The sequence below is a fragment of the Leucopleurus acutus genome (genome assembly GCF_964270905.1).
Source record: "Leucopleurus acutus genome assembly, chromosome: 2".
Lineage (NCBI taxonomy): Eukaryota > Metazoa > Chordata > Mammalia > Artiodactyla > Delphinidae > Leucopleurus > Leucopleurus acutus.
Genome location: NC_139143.1, coordinates 67,158,492 through 67,183,051, shown reverse-complemented (window position 1 = coordinate 67,183,051; position 24,560 = coordinate 67,158,492). Strand labels below are relative to the sequence as shown.

The 24,560-nt window shown below is 41.4% G+C and overlaps 1 protein-coding gene across 1 annotated transcript; it reads right to left on the bottom strand.

Annotated features, from left to right (window-relative positions):
• Positions 1-5,609: 5,609 nt before the first annotated feature.
• SELE (selectin E) lies at positions 5,610-13,524 on the bottom strand (the record flags this gene model as incomplete). The annotated part of the gene is made up of 12 exons (XM_082832595.1): positions 13,432-13,524; positions 13,008-13,091; positions 12,046-12,432; positions 11,160-11,267; positions 10,323-10,508; positions 9,337-9,522; positions 9,039-9,227; positions 7,666-7,854; positions 7,278-7,454; positions 6,551-6,661; positions 5,773-5,794; positions 5,610-5,667 (listed from the first exon to the last, which is right to left on the bottom strand). Exons 2-12 carry the CDS (start codon positions 13,042-13,044, stop codon positions 5,610-5,612), a joined length of 1,650 nt encoding a protein of 549 aa, XP_082688721.1. The 5' UTR covers positions 13,045-13,091; positions 13,432-13,524.
• Between the last annotated feature and the right edge of the window lie 11,036 nt (positions 13,525-24,560).

Below are 24,560 nucleotides of genomic sequence, written 5' to 3'. Positions count from 1 at the left end.
TAACTAGTTCCTTTGTTTCTAGCCGTCAGTTTGCTCCTTCTTTATTTCCATTCCATGCTGTACTGTTGCGAAACATATTTTGCTATATAACTGGCTTTAAAATTTTTGCCTTCTGAGACAACTTATTCCATTTGTGAAAAGCAGTCCTGCTCCTTAGGATGAGCCCAAATGTGCTTTCGTTTATCCGCTTATTTATTCATTGATTCAATAAATATTCGTTGAGTATCTACTATGTGTCAGGAATATGCCCGTTTCTAGATATATAGCAATGAATAAGGTAATTTGTTCCTACTCCTGAGAAACTTAAAATCCAGTGGGGAAGACAGATATTCAACAAATAGCTACACATATAATTATTTAATCACAATTAAAGGAAGGAAGAATATGGGCTGTGAGAGGTGCCGTTCTGAGAGCTATCAGTGGGAATCAGTGGATGAAAGTTACTAAAGGGACTATTGATAGGATTTGGCACCATTGGGAGATCAAGGAGAGGGGAAAAAGTCTCCTTGATTTTGACCAAAAGTCTGTTGTGGTTTTATTAATTGATTGATTGGTTGATTGGCAAGACAGGAGGCTCGTCTTATTGCTACATGCCCCTTTGCAGTAAAATGATTTTATAAACCAGCAGCATGACTATATATATGTGTAAATGAAGAGAGAAATATTTTAATTTCTCTTGGCTTAGAATCCCAAAGGAGAGAGATCCTAAAATTTTGAGGTAGAATCTATATTTATTATTTCCAATTGAAAGAAGAACAAACGCTTTCTGTTTAGGTAGGTGTTTGTTTTCTTTCATTAAAAAGTTCTTTTCTAATCTTTTAATCTGCTGATTCCAAGAATTGTTCTACTTTGCACTTCTGTGCTTTCTACTTGCCTATGTCCCTTTGACTTGGGCACCTGTTCCCCTTCTGAATACATTTAATTTGTTCAATTTACTCTCTTTTTTTTTTAGACCTGGAAAAGCTAACATTCCTACTTTCTCTGCACTTCAAGCTGATGTCTCAAGTGTGTACCCATTTCAGTCCTACATGAAAACAGCCCTAATTAGCAGAATCTATCCTTATTTTTCATTTTTTTCTTTAATTTTCTCTTAAGTAATACTTTGAGCTAAGAAGTATAAAATCAAAGTGAAAACAACCGTAGTCTGTAACAGTGTTATAGCCACATTTCTTCTTTTTTAGTCTGGATAACCAAGCCAAAAGTTAAACCATGTTTTCTTAGGAAATTCAGGTATTCAGATTCTTCGATAGCGATGAGATTGTCGAGGTGGTTTTTAGTTTGGTACACACCAGGCTTTGTGCATTGACACTATTCTAGAAAAGAGAAGACACATATTTTGGGTGGGAAAAAACAGCCGTGGCTCTAATCCTGGAGAATAACTGAGTCTGCAGAATAAATCAAGATGAATTGGTTGACTTGAGCAGCCTAGAATTGAGACTGGCATGATGCAAAGACACCAGGAGTCTTTGTTTCATTGAGCTTAATGACTGTTTTCAGATTATTAATACTTTTTCAGACAACTGTAGAGTATTGATGCAAAAGCCCGTATGTATACTACTTCATACCCATTAGGGTGGTGATAATCAAAATGACAGAAAATAACAAGTATTGAACAGAATATGGAGAAATAGGAACTTTCATACATTGCTGGTGGGGTTGTGAAATGGTGCTACCCTTCTGGGAAACAACTTGGCAGTTCCTCAAAAAGTAAAACGTGAAGTTACCATATGACCCAACAATTCCATTTCTGGGTATATGTCCAAGAGAACTGAAAACATAAGCCTACTCAAAAACTTGTGCATGAATGTTCATAGCAGCATTATTCACAATAGCCAAAAAGCAGAAACAATCCAAATGTCCATCAGTTGATGAATGGAAAAAGAAAATGTGGCATATTCATACAATAGAGTATTATTCAGTTTATAAAAAGGAATGGAGTACTGATACATGGTACAAAATGGCTGAACCTTGAAAACATTATGTTAAATGAAAGAAGCTAGACACAACAGGCCACGCACTGTATGATTCTATTTGTATGAAATGTCCACAATAGGTAAATTTATAGAGGCAAAAAGTAGATTAGTAGTTACCAGTGGCTGGTGAAGATGGAGAGTGACTTCTAATGGGTCCTGGGTCTCTTTTGGGGGAGATAGAAGTGTTCCAGAGTTAGATAGCAGTGATGGTCACGGGATCTTGTAAATATACCAAAAGCTGTTGGATTGTACACTTAAAAAGGGTGAATTTTATGGTATCTTTTATCTAAGTAAAACAGAATTTTTAAGAAAGAGCCTGTACACAGGGCTAAATATAAACATGTTTATTATAAAACTTCATAATGCCATGTCAAATACAATAGGTATGACATAAGCTTAAATAAATACATACTTAAAACATTTTACATCATAATTTTAAATACTTTATAAAACCCAAACACAGACCACATTTATATTTCACACAGCTATTTCCAATGCAGTATATACAAATATTTACAACATTTGAACAATTTCAAAGAAAACAGTAATTCATTCCATATGTAGCCTGATCGTAATACTTGTTTTTTTTTTTTTTCTCTCTCTCTCTCCTTTATTTCCCAGAGTTCTTTTATCCCTTAAAAACCTCTGCTGTTCTGATCCTTATCATATCTCTGTTTCCTTTTGGTTTTGTCTTTGCCAGTGTGCAGCCAGCACTTCTCTGAAATTTTGCTTTTTCAACACATCCTAAGTGAATGAAAGGGTGGGAGAATTTGGATTCTTATACTATCCTGCAAGGTTGGGGCAGCTTTGCCAATTACTGGCCCAGTATCTCTTATGGCCAGTGATCAACCAATGACTAGGGATTCCTTAGGAATTTTAAACTCTCTTATAAATAAATACAAATACTTGCTCATTCAGGCTTTCCTCTCTTTAAGAACACCCGAACGGACAGAATAAGACAATTAGGGAATACTTATTAGACATCTTGACTTTAAAAAAAATCCACTGGACAGATCCAGTACATGGTATGTTTCTAGCATGGATTTAAAATCTTATGTAATATACAAGAATTGTATGTTGACACATCACATCTGACAAACATCTTTGTAGTAATGCAAAACACATTTATATATCTATATGTTTTTTTTTAAGAAAGACATTCATAAAACTGTACCTTTGTTTGTTTGCATTTATGCTTTTATCAAATCAAAACATTTAACCTCCTGGAAGTTTTTCATCATAGAAACCATATAGCTATGAAAAAATACCTGACAGTGTACAAGTGTGTTGCCATGCAGATTCTGCTCTCCTGAGACTACTCATGGTTTTTAAAGACACTGTAGTCAAACATTCAGAACTTTATACTGGTTTATGCGTTGCTAGGGCACAGTATTTGCCCTTTTTGAAATACATTTACTACAGATGAAACTTTAGAATTTGTTAATAAAGATCTGGGATAAGCAACTTTTATTATAGTCCTAATATTTATAGTCCTAATTATTATAGGACTAATATTTACATATTTTAAAGTCCCTACCACACTTGTACTGAATTAATATAGTCCTAATATTTACATATTTTAAAGTCCCTACCACAGGGACTATTATATTATAGTCCTAATATTTACATATTTTAAAGTCCCTACCACACTTGTACTGAATTAAGACTTATGGACTTTATACTATAGTCAATGCAAGTAAAAAGAACACACAGCCTCTAAAAAACACTTTAAAAAGCACTGAATCCCACAGGGATAAAAGTGATTGAGACAGTGTTTGCACTCCCACAGAGTGCTAAATAGAATTTCCACCATTAACAACCTTTCCCATGTCGTCACCCCGTGACATTAAAAATTTGTCATTTTTTTTTCCAGGTCTGTTAATAGAATATCTTTGACCAATTTGTTTCCTCTAAACTCTTGACACGTATTATTCATCCCAATGACAGCAACTACATAAGCAGCAGTTGAAACACTGTGAGGGACAAAAGAAAGAAACAGCGCCACAAAATAGTGTGTTGCACCACAAGATTTTACAGTGAGTGAAGGGTGAGTTAGAAAAGGAATTCTGAGATTCCAGAGCCTTAGTCTCTTCACTCTTGCATGGAAGCGAATATTCTTTCCTTCCAGTAGCCAGCACTGGAAAGGAGAAAACTGAGTCTTTTTGGTGGCAGGCTGGACTTGCCCACTGGATTTTAGTCCGTTGAAGTCCTTGTAGGTACCATAGTCCCAGCTATAAAGGCAGCCAGCGTGTGTAGTAGGTGAGTAGGGCCAGAGACCCAAGCAGACCTCTCTCTCTGCCGTCTTCAGGGTATCGTTCTAGTTCCCTAATGTACCTGTGCTCCTGCAATGATAAGAGTGCATGCGGGCAGGACATTTAATATTTTGCATACTAACAGCAGCGACAAAATTCCCCTTCTAGCACAGACAACTGTGTACACTCTCACAAGGCTAGTCCAAATACAAACTGCAACATCCTGTATAGCTGGGATAGTGAAACTATTCTGTATGATACTGTAATGGCAGATACATGTCATTATACATTTGTCAAAATCCATGGAATATACAAAACCAGGAGTGAACCCTACTGTAAACTGTGGGATTTAGTTAATAATAATGTATCAATACTGGCCCATCGATTGTAACAAAATACCATACAAATGTAAGATGTTAATAATAAAGGAGGGCTTCCCTGGTGGCACAGTGGTTGAGAATCCACCTGTCAATGCAGGGGACACGGGTTCGAGCCCTGGTCCGGGAAGATCCCACATGCCATGGAGCAACTAAACCCATGCACCACAACTACTGAGCCTGCGCTCTAGTGCCCGTGAGCCACAACTACTGAGCCTGCGTGCCACAACTACTGAAGCCCGCGCACCTAGAGCCCGTGCTCCACAACAAGAGAAGCCACCGCAATGAGAAGCCCGCGCACCGCAACAAGGGGAGTCCCCACTCGCCGCAACTAGAGAAAGCCCGCGGGCAGCAATGAAGACCCAACACAGCCGAAAATAAAATAAATAAATAAATTTTTAAAAAATAATAGAGGAAATTGGAGGGCACGAGGGGCTATGCTGGAACTCTGTACTTTCTACTGAATTTTCTGTGAACCTGAAACTGCACACACAAAAATGTCTATTAATTAAAAAACATCTATTCAGAGGGGACTTGAGCCTTCCAAATTGTCACAAAGCAGAGCAGAGTGGTTAAGAACACAGCTTTTAGAGCCAGACTGCCTGGGTGTGAATCCTGGCTATACCACTTACTAGTTTTGAGATTTTCGGCATTAAGTTCTCTGTGCCTCATTTCCTTCACCTATATAATAATAAATACAATAGCCCTTATCTCATATAATTCCTAGCTTAGAACGGTTCCTAGAACATAGTAAGTGCCATATAAGGGTTAGCTATTATTATTATTCATGTTCATCAATGAAATGACTCCATAAAGGCCAGATCCTTGTTCCTTTCCTCTCCTCCGACAAAAACATGAAACGACTTGCCCTAGAATAACATGAAGGTGGTGATTTCCTCCCTAGACACTGCAGGTTCAGAAGGTTCCAGGAGCAACAGAACATGTAGAGAAGATATCTTCTTTCAAAACCATATGTGATTTTCAAGTCTTACCTGATTCCTTTGGACTTAAGTTAACTCGGAAATCGTTTGGTAGGATCCATCTGATTGAAGGCTTTGGCAGCTGCTGTGGAATACATGAGAACACTGAGTAAAGCACTGGTTTCCAGCATGAAGAGAGAAAAATGTGTAAAATGTTCAATGGCATGCTTTTTACAAGAGTGCAGCTTACCTGGCAGGAACAAATTTTTTTGCTGCAAGAGAAAGAAAACCATTCATTTAGACTAAATGACTTTTAAGGATACATTAAATCCTGAAACAATATGACTCTTTTCATCAGGGGTTACAAACTCAGTACCTACACGGCCCCTGTAATTATCAGAGCCCAGACACAGCTTGGTGGCAACAAGGGGGCAGGGCAGGGGATGCAAAGTGCGCACTCATGCAAAGGACACAGCAGCTTCCTAATGCAAGCGGATAGCAACATGCTCTGCTTGCCAGGTTCTGCTGTCTTCCAATTTGCCATGAGAAATCTCAGGTCTGGATTAGATGTGAAATTTCCTATTCTGTAAATGTCAGAACTTAATTCAAAAAATACTAAAGACTCTGTAGGTCAAACAAACCAGGAGTGTGGCTAGATGTGTTTGCATATCCCCTGAGATACTCCCATATTTAAGCCTGTATTCCAAATAAAATTTTTGGAAACATTTTATTGATTTTCCCAGGACCGCTAATTATGGCAGCCTCATTGCAACAACTCCCAGGGGGACCACAGCATTCAATGTGAATAGCATTCCCTGGAGTTGTACCATGTTAGCACACTAACATTTGTATTTCCTGAAACTCTTTCCCTAAGACTTCTGCTTAATTACTCTGCAGTTTATTAGTGTTTAATGACTAGTGACTAGATTCTAATTACTTTTTAAATCTGTGAGAGATAACATGACTCATCAATGAGAAAATAATTTTTTTCAAAAACCTTTTTGGAGTACATTCATAAATGCCCTTACCTTTCTTCTGAAGGCGTTTCAGAAGCCAGAGGAGAAATGATGCTAATGTCATGAGGGAGACCCCAGCAGCAGAAAGTCCAACTGCCAAGGGAGTTTGGGACTTAGAAGGAGCTAAGGAAACAGAGGGGGTAAACTGTCATGAGAAGGAATTAAATTCAAAGTCTTTCTATTCTGTCCATTTGCCCTTTTCTTTGTGCACTGATTACAGTGTACAAAGCAGAAGAGTCATCTAGTTCAATACATGAGGCAGAGACATGGTACTAAAGGCCTTAGAGGTCAGCCCCAAACCACCTTTTGTGAGCTTATCTCCCAGCCTGGCTAGGCAGAGCTCTAACTTACCAAGCTTTCACAGCTCACCTTGGTTAACCTCTCTCTCTCTCTCTCTCTCCCTCCCTCCCTCCCTCCCTCTCTCTCTCTCTCTCTCTCTCTCTCTCTCTCTCTCTCTCTCTCTCTCTTTCTCACTCTCTCTCTCATTTCCCTTCCCACCCCCCAACTTTTCCCACTAGCTCTCCTTTTATCAAAATTCCATTGACATGCCACTTCTTCTGTTTTCTCTTTATCCCCATAAAATGAAACGTCCATCCATTAATGTTAACCTGGGTAACCTTTCTGACCTTTCTGGTTTGGATACACTGGGTAGTTCATTACTGCAGCCAGATAGCTTCCTTTCTTAGCTCCCTTTCTTCTCTCTTGTCCCCCAGACAACCACCATCAATCAATGCTTCACCTTCACAGGTAGGCAGCATCCCAGACCAGTGTCCTGTGGCACCACATGTCAGAGCCGCAGAGCCATTGAGCGTCCATCCTTCAGGACATGCAAATGTACACTTGGTGCCAAACACAGGCTCCCCACTGCAGTTTATGTCGATCTTTCCGGGAACCTCCAAACTTGAACACTGTACTGCTGCAAATGATAGGACATGGGTAGAGGTTAAGAGAAATCTACCAGAACATTTTTAAAATGGGCAGAAAAGTCACCAATAAGTGTAACTTATAAGCACTACTTAGTTTTCAGCATGTAGGAAATTAGGATCAAGTCCTTTGGGGCAATCTAGGTTCAGAAATGTTTTAAGGTACTTGACCTATACTCCTTTAAAGATTGAATTCAGTCCTACCTTGGCAGGAGGGGACCTCCTGTGTCCACTGTCCCTGAGATGTGCACTCAAGTTGAGCCGATCCACGTAATTCAAAGCCTTCCTCACAGCTGACGGCACAGGAGGACTTGTAGGTAAACTCTCCAGTGGAGGAATGGGTACAGTTCACTGAACCACTTCTGGGCTGAGGGATAGCATCACATTTCACAGCTGGAAGATATGAGTGAGTACATGAGAAGTTTGTTTTTATCGGGCAGCAACAGGTTTCCCAAGGTAACCAAGTCCCTAGCTCTTCAACAGTGCTCACAGGAAAACTCACCCATGGACCCACTTTGGAAACTTTCAGAAGTACTAGAAACACTAGACTAGTTGTCTTTCAGAAGACAACTCATGTAGCCTCTCTCTGGGCTGGACAAAGCTTTCACGGGAAAGCAGAGCTACCAAAATTATGGTCAGAGAATAATGTAGTGGAACTGGATAGTACTTGGCATTTGATGACTGAACCCAGATCACTTCGGACAAAGGAATACTCAGAGAATTCAAGACTCTTCATTAGTCCCTGGACAAGTGGGAAGATGGCTGTGTTTTCTTTGAATTCCAGTCCCTTCATTGACAGGGGTACTAATTAAAGGACAGCCTTTAACAGGACCAGTGGTTCCTGAGCTCTGTTCTGATACATGAAAGAAGTCAGGGTTAGGAGAAAGATTTTATGTAGTCAGGGAGCAACTTATGGGTCCTGGATGCTGACAGATGAGGCCAAAAAGAAAGGAGGATAAGAAGGCAGCCACATAAAATTTGTCTGCTTTGCAGTTTGGTTTTTGTCTTGTGTCTTTTTGCCACTGTAAATCATTCTGTGCTGTATCTGGCTACAAAAATGCCAGTTCCTGATAGTGAAAACTGCTTGCTTTCAATGTTCTTGATCTTGCTTTATTAAATTAAATTAAACTAAATTTTAGTGCTTACGTATATATTAAGGGTGTCTCTATATCTGACACCACACTTGAAACATTTTCATCACTGCTAGTTATGAGCAATTTCAGAAGAAAGGTATGACAAGTACTTTGGAATCAAGTCATGTTCTCATAATCCTACTTTGTAAATTTTCTAATGTGATTTCCCTTCAGATTAAGATTTCTGCTTACTCCATGCCAATGTCTATAAAGTTATATTAGTCCAGTACAGTTAAGAAACCAGCAAAGCATCCACTCTTACTACATACAATCCTTTCCCTGGACAGTTCTTTTATATGCATCTCAAAAATATAAGATGCATGTTGCCCATCAGATCTGATTACTATAGTTAAAGTAGGCATCAGGTTTCATTTTCAGTGCTTCACGTTTGAAGACTGCTGCTCTTTGAGAAAGGGAGAGTGTAAAGGAGACTCTCAGGCTTACCTTCACAAACTGGGACCTGCTGTGTCCATTGCCCCTGGGTAGTGCATTCAACCTGGGCTGGCCCCTGCAACACGAAGCCTTCTGCACAGGTGAAGTGGCAGGATGACTTATAGGTGAACTCTCCAGCAGGGGAGTGGCTACAGCTCACAGCGCCATTCTGAGGATGGCTGATGGCATCACACGTCACAGCTGTAACACATGTCCCAATTTACATTAGCAGGTCTGGCTTTCCCATTTGGAGTATAGGTTGAGAAAAAAGAATGTTTACAATATAAATCCTGATGCAGAACCACCGTACCTTTACATGTTGGTTTCTTGTTGTCCCATATCCCAGAGGAGATACACTGCAGGTGCTGGGGTCCAGTGAGTTTATATCCTTCGTTACACTCAAATTCACAGGTGGTGTTCCACAGGAAACTTCCGTGGCTTTGGAAACATTTCACAACTCCATTGACAGGACTTCTCAAAGCATCACACTTAGCCACTGGGGATTTGAAAGAACACCATGAACTTTACAGGAGAGTGACATGTTCACTTCTTATTGAACTGGAATTTATAATACAGTAAGATAGATCACAGGGTAGATTCCCAAAGCCCTGCGTTCATCCTTGGGGACATGCGCACACCCGATAAAGTTTTTATGCTTTTTTCTTGATATTTTCATCTTCTCTGATTGACTCTGACTGTGCTAAATGGTTTCTGATCTATCTTATCAGATCTCTCATCAGGTCTCTGATCTATTTTACATAAGGCAAAAACAAAGAAAAATAACATATTCTAGATCAGGATTTATGACTAGTGATAAAAAAAAACAATCCCGGCGTACACAGAACATTCATTTATTTTAACCCAGCATGACCTGGAGGAAAGAATTTTTTTGTCTTTGGCCTAGAAAGATAAGACAGAGAGAAAAGGGTATACTGAGGCTGCGTGATTATCATGCTCTTAAATTGGTCCAGTTGCATGGGTGAGGTTAAACAGAGAAAGGGGAAAGTCATTAAGATGTTAAGAGTACGGTTCCACTGTTTTATGTGTTTTCTTACAAATCACCGGAGCCTCAGAAACACTTATGTCAAACATAGGATCAAAACCTCTCTCAAAGCCAGCTGGTACCATACTGGCCATATATATTGGCCAAGAGAACAAGTTTAATTAGAACTTGTTTAATTAGGACAAGTTTAAAAGAACTTTCCCTGACGTGCTGAAAATGGTATAAACTGGATAAAAAGTAAGGCAATGAGGGATGAGTTAGAGAATGTTCTGTGCCTTCTGAGAGAGACTTACCATTGCAGGCTGGAAGAGGAACACTCCATTCTCCGGAGGAAGTGCACTGTGTGGCCTCCCGGCTGCTTGGGAGATAGCCCTCCCCACAGCTGACAGAGCAGGAAGAATTGTAGCTGAATTTCCCCAAAGGGTCGTTGCAAACCAGGCTTCCATGCTCAGGGGCTTCCTGTGCCTGACAGGTCACAACTGAAAAGGGAAACCAAATCAATTCTTCTCCTCTCTCACCTTATCAGGTGGGAAGAACCCTGGAAACTATAACTACTGTTTATTGACCTTTTTTTTTTTTTTTTTTTTTTTTTTGCGGTACGCGGGCCTGTCACTGCTGTGGCCTCTCCCGTTGCAGAGCACAGGCTCCGGACGCGCAGGCTCAGCGGCCATGGCTCACGGGCCCAGCCGCTCCGCGGCATGTGGGATCCTCCCGGACAGGGGCACGAACCCATGTCCCCTGCATCGGCAGGTGGACTCTCAACCACTGCGCCACCAGGGAAGCCCACTACTGTTTATTGAATAGCAGGCACTATGAAAATGTTGTGTCTGCATTTGTTCACATCATCCAAACCATAAGCCTGTGAAGTTGGTACTATATTGTCCTCATTTTACAATGAGGAAACTGGGACTCAGAGAGTTTAACTATGTTGTCAAGGTGCTGTAATTAATAAGTGGTGAATCTGGGATTCAAAGCCAGGAGGGTCTGACTTCATAGCCTCAGCTCTTAACCACCTTCTGAAACCATATGCCCCAGGGAAGGGAAGGCATGCAGACCTGACTCCGAAGCCAGCTTGGACACAAAATCCTCCTACCATCTCTAGCGAAGGAAAAGGTGAGACCAAGCCTTACCTTGCTCACACTTGAGTCCCTTGAAGCCGGGGTGGCACTGACAAGTGTAGCTGTTGACGGTCTCTCTACAGTCACCGTGGCCGCTGCAGGATGTCGGGGTACAGGCAGCTGTGGAAAAGACGGTCCGTGATGACGATTGTTATTGTGCTTCAAATGAGTTTCTTTAGGAATTCAGGGTCAATAGTGTGTAACGGGGATGTCACCAATGATACAGAGTGCCAGAGATTTTAACAGAAGTGCTTGATGAAATGCCAAAGCTGAGTTTTAGGCTCAACCATTTTTTTTTTTTCTTTTGCGGTACGCGGGCCTCTCACCGCTGTGGCCTCTCCCGTTGCGGAGCACAGGCTCCGGACGCGCAGGCTCAGCAGCCACGGCTCACGGGCCCAGCCGCTCCGCGGCATGTGGGATCCTCCCGGACCAGGGCACGAACCCGTGTCCCCTGCACCGGCAGGCGGACTCAACCACTGTGCCACCAGGGAAGCCCTAGTCTCAACCATTTTAAACCTTGATGTTAATGTCAGGGATATAGCTGTAACTGGCTCTCCAAATAGAAAATTCCCTTTATCACAAACTCTAAAGAGAGTTCCCCTACGGCACATAAACAACAGGTAGCTAAAAATGTATCATGTGTTTGTACACACACTGTATATAAGTATAGACCTATATATATGCATATATGTATACATAAATACATACATTCTTGTCTACATTCACACAAAGAAGCAAAAACACATTCTGTTTTAAAACATCAAACAGAATGTTTTAAAACCGTATCTTTTAGAACATAAAATTCCCACAATAGAGACCAGTTTTTGCATACAGTCCACAATCTGTCAAGATGCTCACACACTGAATCTCCCTCCCACTGCTGCCACAAACTCCCTACCTGTGTAGCACAAGGCTAGCTTCTTTTTGCTGCATCTCTCATCGTTCCACTTGCCCGAGTCCTTTTCTCTCTTGATGTAGATCTCTACACAATCCTCGTTGCTTTGCTTATTGTTTGGTTCACCTGGAGCCCAGTTTGTGGCCTCTTCAGTCAAAGGCTTCTGGGTCCCTATCCAGGTCCAGGTATCGTTGACCTTTCTGATTCCGATCCAGTAATAACTTGGTGAATAGCTGAATGTGGAGTTCAGGTGTTTAATCTCTTCCTGGTTTTGAATTGCAACCAGATGTGTGTACCTTTGCTGGCAATAAGCACTGGCCTCATCAAACGTCATGGGTTCCGTGGAGGCGTTGTAAGACCAGGCTCCACTTTCTTTAAACAGGAGAAGCACTAAGGGGGAAAATGTGAAAGGAATGGGAAAGTTTAGTCCTGCTATGGTTTGACTCTGTTAACTGGACCTTTTGTTGTCTTTTTTTTGGCATCTAGTGGCCTTTGGGTTGACTGAACCTTTTTTCACTTTTTTCAAAGTAAGAATGGGTACGAATGGAGAAACTACCATTTACTGTGTATCTCTTTTGTGGTTGCCCTTCCACTTGGTTCTTCACCCACCATAACCTGCCCAATATACCTGCCTAATAGTAGAATAATAATCAGAATAACTAAGCTTTGGGGGGCACTAAATATGCACTGTTGGAGACACTTTATATGAACCACAATACTGAATCCTCAAAATGCCTCTGGGAAATAGGTTATTTATGATCAACTCTTTATACGTAAGGAAGCTGAGACACCATGAGGTAAATTGCTCCTAGCCCAGGGCACAACACATTGTGAGGAGAGGCCAGGAATGGTGCTAAACAACCTACAATGCACAGGACAGCCCCCACAAGGAAGACTTATCTGGTCCAAAATGTCAGTAGTGCCAAGGATAAGAAACCCTTTTCTAACTACGGGCATCGACTTACCGAAAGTGAGAGCAGAGAGAAACTGTGAAGCAATCATGACTTCAAGACTTCTTTTGATCCCAAGATTAGACTTGAAATGCTTTTCTGGGGGCGAAAGTACAAAATTAATTATAGAATGAAGTCCCAGGCTACCAGTTACTCAAATCATTCTACAATGATGCGTAGAGCGACATCATAAGATTTTCAGATAAAGGACTGAAATCTTTTGCCACCATCTTCACTTCAAAGAAGTTTACCCAAATGAATACATGTAAAAGTTAAGATTCTCATCATTTAGGTCAAAGAGAAAAGCCAGGTTTTAACTTGTCTGAATACAACAAGAGCTTGCACAGATCTTTTATCGAAGGCTTCTTGACTATCTGTTCATATTAATAATCTGGGTTTCATGGCCAGATTAGTTAAGTAAAAGACTTCTTGCACTTACCTGTTCGGTGAAGCGGTTGTTTCGGTTTCAGATTCCTCCCGAGTTGCTGCTGCTTCTGTCTCGTGCTACTCTTGCAGTTCTGATGCGAGGTCAGCCAAGAACACTGGAGCTCTGCTCCTGCCGGAGCTGCTTTATAGAACGACGCTTCCTGTGAGTAATAGGAGGATATGTCCAAAGCCAGTAAAGAGGAATTCCCAGACAGCATCCAAAAAGTTTCCCAGGAATATCCATAATGCGAAAAATTACAATGATGTCAAAATGAATTCTCCTTTTTTACGTACCTTTTAATTTTACGTGAATTCTATTGATATGACACAAATGCATGGTTTTAATCCCCAAAACATAAAAGCTATGTCTTTAAAATTTTTTTACCTTTGCTTATTAGTAGTCCCTCTCCTGAAATTGTGGTAGCAATCAGAATTTCATCACCCTAAGCAAACTAAGAGTAGTTGTGTCATCTATGGACTATTACCCTCAATTTTCCTACCCCATACCAGTCAATTATGTCATCACTCACTTTTTTTCTCTTTCTCACCTACCAACTCAATCCATTTTAAGGTACAATACCTAATTGGAATGAATCATGAAGTAAATGTTAATCCTCAGATTCTGTGCAATAGTTATGGCTAAATTACTAGAAACAATATCTCCCACTTAAATGTCTGAAATAATGCCTTGTTTCTTAAATATAAGAAAAATGGGAAACAGACTTAGATATTCCTGTCGGGAAAACATTCATGATTTGTTCAGTGAGAAAATAAAAATGAAAACTATATATACTTGTGTTTAATTTACCCAAATTTGGTTTAAAATTTTTTAATGTGAATTGCAAAAACATAAAAAAAAGTATCAAAATGTTAACAATGGATTTCTAGATGGCAGGATTCATGTTTATTTTCAGGTTTTCCCAGTTTTTGCAATGACTCTCTATTACTTTTATAGTAAAAAGAACACAGTTTAAAGAATCCTGTGTCTAAATGCAACTGAAGGGTATATATATATAAAATATCACTGATTCCTGCTCTTTATACTGGCATTTCTTTTGGGCAGTTATATACAATCACCATTCCCCATCTCTGCATCTTGTTTAATTCAAACAGTAGAGACAGTAAATGGGAATCTTTTACTTTCCATGTTCTATAGAGATCAAGTGAAGCTAATATTCTATAATTACAGTTTTTTAGAATAGGACATCTAAGAATGTACTCTAAGCAGGCATGAAGTAGTAGTGGCAGGGGAATGAGGCGGGGAATAACAGGTTAATTTATCTCATTACACATGTTAGCCCTGGCTCTTTCTATGCACATAAAGACCTAAGCCAAACAGGCAAAGAGAAGAAAAATTCCAATGAGTACAACTGATTTTAAAAATTAAATAAATAACCCAGTTAGCTAATTTAACTCCTGAAACTGCCGGGCTCTGAACAGAGACGTTATCATCCACCTCCCTCTCTCTTATATTTTCTAGATACTGACATTATTTTTTTTAATCAGACTTTACTTATGTAATGTGATCGCTATGGCTCAGTAAATGTGGAAGAGCAGTCAGTCACAAGTGTTTATTTAGATTTCAGAGAAGGATGTGAAGCTGGGTTAATACGTAATCTGTATATATTTTATTTTTTAATAAGTTGCGAACATATCATTTGCCATTAAAAAATGCGTACTGTAGGCAGATCTTAAAATTTATCTGACACACTAATAAAGTACCTAATAATTATTTTGGAGATGGAAATTAGTCATAAACAGCCCTAGATAACTACATTTACTATTATGATTTTTCATAACTAAATTAAGTTTATAGTTTGTCTCTTTCCTTTCACAAATATCTAAAAATAGCCCCAATGGTGGTACCGTCCCTATTTCATTTACAAATATATGTCCTGGACACCCCCCCACCCCCAGTTATAACCTGTAGCATCTACTGAACGCTTACTACGTGCCAGGCCCTGTTCTAAGCTTCTTTCCATATTCATCTAGATGATTATTTAATTCTTACAACAGCCTCTTATGAATGGGCACTCTTATCATCCCCACGATACAGATGAGGAAATTGGGGAACCAAGGATTACACCTATCTCATCCAAAAACACAGAGCTAAGGAGTTGAAACCCAGGCAGTCATTCTCCAGAGCCAGCTTCCTTAACTGCTATCCCAAAACACAGTTTCTCTTGTTATTTTGCCCCACGATGAGCCTCCCTGTTCTTCCCAAGTCTCCAACATCTCTCTTCTTCCCAAGAGCAATGAGATCATCCCAGCTCTCCACCAAGAGGGCTGTGTCCTGGTTTCCAAGACATAAAGGCAGGAAGGGAACCAAGGGGCAGTAAGCAGTAGACAGACAATGCAGTGAAAAAGGACCCTAGGTTCTCAGCTATGGGGGAAAAGTGGATGAAGATAAAAGCAAGGCAGGCTGAGCTATACCTAGGAAAAGTTTGGATCCCTAGGTCACACTTTCTAGGAGATCCTGATTCAAAAGCAGATTCTCCCTATGGCTAAAGGGTAAAATATTTTAAATTTACACTGAGAGAACTTCAGGGACAGAACCCAATACCTAAAAAGAAGGATAAGAGAAATAAGGAGTCGAAGAGATTGTGAGTAAAGGTAATTTGTTATTATTATTGTTGTTGTTGTTGTCACTACCAGAGGTGTAACATTCCAAACTCACTCACCCTTATAGTTATCCTGCATTCTCCCAGAATATTTTCCACATCCCTGCCACCTGAGGTTGGGACCACAGATCATGTACCTGGCTGCTAGGAGCTGAGGGGCTTTCTTCAGGCTCCAGGGCTGCTGAAGAAGTCATAGACAGACCTAGTTTGCCTCTCATAGGGAGACGCCAGCACTGTGAGCGGCTAACAGCTGGACTGTAGCTTCTTCCCCTGCTTTTTCTGATCTGATGAGGGGCACCCTCATTTTGGGGATGGAAGAATGAGTTGAAGAGGAAATTAGGTGAGCGTGGAATAACTGGGGGTGTTGAATATTATCTCCTCTTCCTCAAATAAACCTAATGTCCCAAGTAGCAGGCTGATTAGAGGTCCCTCAAGGCCCTATTGAGTCTCCCAAACTCAGAAGATGTAGCCGGCTGTCCCTGGACTGCTCCATTTTCAACCCTGGCCTCATATGGATACCCGTTACAGTCTCCAACTTGGAGAGGCAAAGAGAAAAGGAAAGAAGATGCTGCAAACAGAGGCACACCCCAGGCTCCACCACCAGGGCTGTTTTGTCTCTGAGGTGCCACCCTTCCTGGCTTTATCATCCCTTTTCCTGGAAGTGCCCTGGCCTCTCCTCCACGTCCTGTAAAGGGTCACCAAGGACATCAACCGCTTTTGCTTCTGTGCCCAGCCCAACTCATTCTCACCTTTATGGTGATGGGACATCCCTGAGGGAGTGAGGGAAAGACAGAAAGAGAAGGTTAGGGTTCCCAAGGCAAATGTTACAGTGTCACTCAAGGCCATCCTGTTCACCTTCCATAGATAGGGACAAATAAAAGCCATGGACAGGAGATTATTGGGTTTAATGGGAAGTAGCATCGGTCATAAGCACATGTGGCAAGACCATCTATTAAAGTGTGAATTTAGCTTTGGTTCCTCAGTGCTGAAGGGAACTATGAAGCATGGACAGTAGTTCTTGGTTCCCTCATCTCTGGGCAGTGTCGCTAGGTGCTTATTTTTGAAAGCTTTGGTAACTTCCCCCCAACTTCGACTCTGCTAACATCTAAAGTACTTCTGTAGAGTCTAAGGTAGGGAGACGAAATCCCAATAAAGATTCAATACTATTTGCAGAATACAAATATGATATTTCTTGCACACCCAAAATTGTGAAATAAAATTAATAACAGTATGCCATCATGGTGTAGAATGGCATTTCTTGCTTGACTGAAACATAAGCATATTTGATAGAAAATTAGTCTGGTTCCCTCTAAAGTCATTCTCCAGAAAGGCATGTTCACTTCTTTGGATGTGTAGCTATCTCAGAACACCTGGGTCAAGTAGGAGACCTGGGCTCTCTGTCTGCACTCCCGCACCCAGGGACCAGGAATCCGTACTTTAAATGAATATTCAGGTAATTCTGATACGGATACCCAAATCCTACCACTCTTTGAGATATATTGGCCCAGGGTCACCTAATTTGGGAGAGAATATCAAGACCCCATGGCTGGTGCTCAGCTCTAAGTACAATTTTGACCAAAATGTCGCTACAGTTACTGACACCCTCTCTACTGGAAGACCAGAGGCACCATTTGTAACAGTGTTGGGCAAATTCAGAAAATATTTAGGATGAGTCGATGTTTTGACTTCTCGTACATGGAAAGTAAATGGTTTTTAACCAAAGGAAGAGCATAGCTCTAAAGAAGTACCATAAGTCGGTATATATTAAGTTAGTCTCCTTTCTTGTCTGATTCAAGAGGACTCTGTAATTTCCACTAATTTCCCTTTTAAAACTTCTGGCACGATTCTGAGACTTCAGTTCTAATGTGTTTCCTTGCTTCCTGCTTGGCAGCACCTTATCTTGACGCTTCCGTTTTCTGTTTTGGAATCCAAGAATTAACAGTGGGAATATCTTCAAAATGAGCCAACTCCAGCGGTGAATTCCCAAAGCAGGAGAAATAATTGCAGATGGGCTGGTTCACTGAAAGAGCCCTTCCTGAATGTAGCCAGACTGTTTGCCGTCAGTTGTTAACAGAGAGGGGGAAATACCCCTGGATTTTAGAAAAGCTTCCTTGCTTGTTTTCCTTGGCCATCGTGCTGCTTGTTTTGTAACCAGAAGTTTCCTAAAGGATTATTATTAGCTTTGCTCTCAGTGTCTTATATCAGGAGAAAAATCTGGCCTCGTCACTTTTTTTTTTTTTTTTTTTTTTGCGGTATGCGGGCCTCTCACTGTTGTGGCCTCTCCCGTTGCGGAGCACAGGCTCCGGACGCGCAGGCTCAGCGGCCATGGCTCACGTGCCCAGCCACTCCGCGGCATGTGGGATCTTCCCAGACTGGGGCACGAGCCCATGTCCCCTGCATCGGCAGGCGGACTCTTAACCGCTGCGCCACAAGGGAAGCCCGCCTCTTCACTTTTTGAATAAAAAGATCTGCTGTTTCCCTTGTATATAGTTTTAATTTTTGAACTCGTGAATGTACTATCAAAAAAATCTTCAGTTTAACACCAACACTGTGAATTGGAGCAAGCTTCTTGGCCTCTAAGTCTCAGATCTCCCATCTAGAACTAAAGGTGTTTGACTACAGTCCCTGCCGTCTGTAACATACTGTGACATAACATATAAATACAGGAAGAGACTAATTTAATTACATGCATTACTTCATACAAATTTCACAAAATTAAAGGTAGATATTATTAATTCCATTTTCCAGAGGATGAAACACAGACCTCAAAAGGTTAAGTAACTTGCCTATGTTTTTTCAGTTAATACATGGTCAAGCACGGATTCAAATCCACGCCTGTGTTATTCTAAAGCCCATGTCCTTTGTGTTGATTCCATGCCTGCTCAGATCGAAACCTCAGAAGGTAGATATACCTTAGTTTTCACATTAAAAAAAATGTTATAGCAACCTGCTTGGCTTCCTGTACCTCCAGCCAGCTCATAAGTTCGGTGTCTTAGGTTGAGTTCCTTCTGAAGCAGACCCAGAGACAAGGACATAGGTGCAAGTCATTTATTTGGGAGGTGATCCCAGGAAGCACTAGTAAGGGAGTAAGGAAGTGAGACAGGGAAAGGGACAAATCTAGTAAAGGGTGTGTTAATCAGCAGGTTACCACTGTGGAAACCAAGACTCAGTCCCACAAGAGAACTCTGGGAGACACCTCAGAGTATCCCCAAGGAGTGGTGAGGGAGCTGGGGGAATGCATCTACCGATTCCAGTCCGTCATTGGCTAGGGGCTGATCCTAGGAGGGCATGGTTAATTATCCTGCTCTTCCAAGTGGATTCCTGAGGCCAGAGAAAGCCCTTCACAAAGAGATGCAGGTGCTTATGGTTGGAAATGACATGATTTGACCTGGGTTTTTAAAGGATGATCTGTATGCTGTATTGGGACAAAATAGGCATGTTAGTTTTCTATCACTGCTGTAAAAAATTACTACAAATCTGATGGTTGAAAACAACCCAGATTTATTATTTCATTGTTTCTGTAGGTCAGAAGTACAGGTTGGGTCAACTGGTTTCTCTGCTCTGGGTTTCACATTCCCAAAGTCAAGATGTCAGCCAGTTGGGCTCTTCTTGAGAAAGTCTGGGAAAAATCTACTTCCAAGGTCATCCAAATTGTTGGTAGAATCCAGTTACTTGTGGTTGTCGGACTGGGGTCCCTATTTCCTTGCTGGCTGTCAGCCAGGAGTCATTTTCATCCTCTTCAGGCCATTTTCATTCCCTGGCTTATGGCTCTCTTCGCTGTCCAAAATGGCAGTTTTGAGTCCCTCTCCTCAAATCTCTCCAACTTCCCCTTCTGCATCATCGTTCGTTGGCCTACGACTTCTGCCACATCTCTCTGCCTTACTCTGCTGCCTCCAATTCTACTTCTAAGGGCTCGTGTGATTACACTGGGCTCATTCAGATTATCCAGGATAATCTCCCTATTTTAAGGTCAATTCATTAATAACTGAATTCCATCAGCAAGTCCCTTCCCATCAGTACCTAGATTAGTGTTTGATTGGATAATCAAAGAGGAGATGGGAAGTTGTAGGGGTTGAGGAGGACACATTTAGCATTTTGCCTACCAGGGTAGGCACTTGGTCACAGAGATGCAATCCAGGACCTAGCTGTGTGGCTAGCCTAAATTAGTGCTGGTGTGCTAAGGCCAATTCTGTTGTGATGTGCTTTCTGACTTGGTGCTTATTATATCTCCTCTGCTTGGAAGTGGGACTAATTCCCTGAATCCAAGGATGTTCCAGACCTTTAAGTGGGAATTAAATATAAGTGTGGATTAAATGTGTATACATTATATACATCATCCCACCCATAACCCCTGGGGCAGTCATCTTTCCTGAATAACCCAACCTTGTTAGTTTAGTTTTTTTGTGTGTGTAGTACGTGGGCCTCTCACTGCCGTGGCCTCTCCCGTTGCGGAGCACAGGCGCCAGACGCGCAGGCTCAGCGGCCATGGCTCACGGGCCCAGCCGCTCCGCGGCATGTGGGATCTTCCCAGACCGGGGCACGAACCCATGTCCCCTGCATCAGCAGGCGGACTCCCAACCACTGCGCCACCAGGGAAGCCCAACCCTGTTTGTGTGTGTGTGTGTGTGTGTGTGTGTGTGTGTGTGTGTGTGTGTGTGTGTGTGTGTGTGTGTGTGTGTGTGTGTGTGTGTGCAGGGCCTGCACTCTGTTTTTTGGGGTTTTTTTGTTTTTTTTAGAAGATGTTGGGGTAGGAGTTTTTTTTTTTTTTTTTTAAACATCTTTATTGGGGTATCATTGCTTTACAATGGTGTGTTAGTTTCTGCTTTATAACAAAGTGAATCAGTCATACATAAACATATGTTCCCATATGTCTTCCCTGTTGCGTCTCCCTCCCTCCCACCCTCCCTGTCCCACCCCTCCAGGCTGTCACAAAGCACCGAGCCAATATCCCTGTGCCATGCGGCTGCTTCCCACTAGCTATCTACCTTACTACGTTTGTTAGTGTGTATATGCCCATGACTCTCTCTCGCCCTGTCACAGCTCACCCTTCCCCCTCCCCATAACCTCAAGTCCGTTCTCTAGGAGGTCTGCGTCTTTATTCCTGCTTTACCCCTAGGTTCTTCATGACATTTTTTTTCTTAAATTCCATATATATGTGTTAGCATACGGTATTTGTCTTTTTCTTTCTGACTTACTTCACTCTGTATGACAGACTCTAGGTCTATCCACCTCATTACAAATAGCTCAATTTCGTTTCTTTTTATGGCTGAGTAATATTCCATTGTATATATGTGCCACATCTTCTTTATCCATTCATCCGATGACGGGCACTTAGGTTGTTTCCATCTCCGGGCTATTGTAAATAGAGCTGCAATGAACATTTTGGTACATGACTCTTTTTGAATTTCGGTTTTCTCAGGGTATATGCCCAGTAGTGGGATTGCTGGGTCATATGGTAGTTCTATTTGTAGTTTTTTAAGGAACCTCCATACTGTTCTCCATAGTGGCTGAACCAATTCACATTCCCACCAGCAGTGCAAGAGTGTCCCCTTTTCTCCACACCCTCTCCAGCATTTATTGTTTGTAGATTTTTTGATGATGGCCATTCTGACTGGTGTGAGATGATATCTCATTGTAGTTTTGATCTGCATTTCTCTAATGATTAATGATGTTGAGCATTCTTTCATGTGTTTGTTGGCAGTCTGTATATCTTCTTTGGAGAAATGTCTATTTAGGTCTTCTGCCCATTTTTGGATTGGGTTGTTTGTTTTCTTGTTATTGAGCTGCATGAGCTGCTTGTAAATTTTGGAGATTAATCCTTTGTCGGTTGCTTCATTTGCAAATATTTTCTCCCATTCTGAGGGTTGTCTTTTGGTCCTGTTTATGGTTTCCTTTGCTGTGCAAAAGCTTTGAAGTTTCATTAGGTCCCATTTGTTTATTTTTGTTTTTATTTCCATTACTCTAGGAGGTGGGTCAGAAAGGATCTTGCTGTGATTTATGTCATAGAGTGTTCTGCCTGTGTTTTCCTCTAAGAGTTTCATAGTTTCTGGCCTTACATTTAGGTCTTTAATCCATTTTGAGCTTATTTTTGTGTATGGTGTTAGGGAGTGATCTAATCTCATACTTTTACATGTACCTGTCCAGTTTTCCCAGCACCACTTATTGAAGAGGCTGTCCTTTCTCCATTGTACATTACTGCCACCTTTATCAAAGATAAGGTGTCCATATGTGCATGGGTTTATCTCTGGGCTTTCTATCGTGTTCCATTGATCTATCTTTCTGTTTTTGTGCCAGTACCATACCGTCTTGATAACTGTAGCTTTGTAGTATAGTCTGAAGTCAGGGAGCCTGATTCCTCCAGTTCCTTCTTTCGTTCTCAAGATTGCTTTGGCTATTCGGGGTCTTTTGTGTTTCCATACAAATTGCAAAATTTTTTGTTCTAGTTCTGTGAAAAATGCCAGTGGTAGTTTGATAGGGATTGCATTGAATCTATAGATTGCTTTGGGTAGTAGAGTCATTTTCACAATGTTGATTCTTCCAATCCAAGAACATGGTATATCTCTCCATCTATTTGTATCATCTTTAATTTCTTTCATCAGTGTCTTATAATTTTCTGCATACAGGTCTTTTGTCTGGGGTAGGAGTTTATTAATTAATTAATTTATTTTTGCTGTGTTGGGTCTTCGTTTCTGTGCGAGGGCTTTCTCTAGTTGTGGCAAGCGGGGGCCATCGCGGTGCGCGGGCCTCTTACTATCGCGGCCTCTCTTGTTGCGGAGCACAGGCTCCAGACGCGCAGGCTTAGTAGTTGTGGCTCATGGGCCCAGCCACTCCGTGGCATGTGGGATCCTTCCAGACCAGGGCTCGAACCCGTGTCCCCTGCATTAGCAGGCAGATTCTCAACCATTGCTCCACCAGGGAAGCCCCAACCCTGTTAGGTTTTATATCACACTTGCTCCTTCACTCTGTGAACTGATATCCCATACACAGACAATTCATTCTGTCAATCCTACTACTTGAATAAAATTATTATTATTAATCTAGCAACTATCATTAATTGGCCATTTCACACCAGAGGCAATACTAAGAACTTTAAATATACCATGTCATTTGATCATGATAACAGCATTAGGAACTAGGTGTTACTATCCCCATTTTCCAGATGAGGACCCTGAGGTTTAGAGAGTTTAAATAACTTGCCTGAGATCTCATAGCCTGTAGAGGTAGAACTAGGACCTAACTGACTTCAAAGTCTATGTTCTTGGCTACCACACTGCCTCTGCTATAACTAACTGAACAACTGAACAATTTTAATCCACTGCATGGAATCACTGGCATGCCCCACGATGTCAGGCATAGCCATAGTCACCAGGTACAAGATCACCACCAAGGATTTGAAGGAGAAAAAGGAAATTGTGGAGAGGGGGAGAATAGAGGAGCCACACTTGCTAGCAGGAATGCTAATGAGAAAAATAGGAAGCAAGATGTAGGTGAAGAAGAGGAAGAAAGTGATGAGGAAGAGGAAGAGGAGGAAGTTGAAAGACATGGTGAAGAAGAGAATAGAGAGGAAGATGAAGCGGCTGAGGCAGCTACATGCAAATGGACAGTTGAAGATGATGAGGATGACAATGCTGATACCAAGAGCAGAAGACTGATGAGGAGGACTACACAGCAAAAAAGGAAAAGTTAAACTAAAAATTAAAAAAATGGGGCTTCCCTGGTGGCACAGTGGTTAAGAATCTGCCTGCCAATGCAGGGGACACGGGTTTGAGCCCTGGTCCGGGAAGATCCCACATGTAGCGGAGCAACTAAGCCTGAGCGCCACAACTACTGAACCTGTGCTGTAGAGCCCATGAGCCACAACTACTGAAGCCCACGTGCCTAGAGCCTGTACTCTGAAACAAGAGAAGCCACCGCAGTGAGAAGCCTGTGCACCGCAACAAAAAGTAGCCCCCCTACTGGCTGCAACTAGAGAAAGCCCACATGCAGCAACAAAGACCCAACACAGCCAAAAGTAAATAAATAAAAATAAAATAAATAAATAAAAGAAAATGAACAAATACAATACAATACAATACAGAAAAAGCCACTGTGACCTATTCATCATTCTGTGTCAGAATCTAAACATGGTCACCTTTGGACAGAGTCCCGCCAGTCAGCCCACCTTGGGCAACACACCCACTGATGACACTTCTTGTCCATTACCTGACCAAAACCGTAACATGAATTTGAAACAGGGATGGAATAAAGAAACAACATTTCTAAGGCCCTGCTTTTTTTTCTTCTTTTTATTTAAATTGAAATATAGTTGACTATAAAATATTGTGTTAGTTTCAGGTGTAAAACATGGTGATCCAACAATTAAATACATTATGAAATGATCACCACAACTCCAGTAACTATCTGTCACCATACAAAATCATTACAGTATTAACTCCCTTCCTTATGGTACATATTACACCTCTGTAACTTACTCATTTTATAACTTGAAGTTTGTATCTCTTAATCCCCTTCACCTATTTCA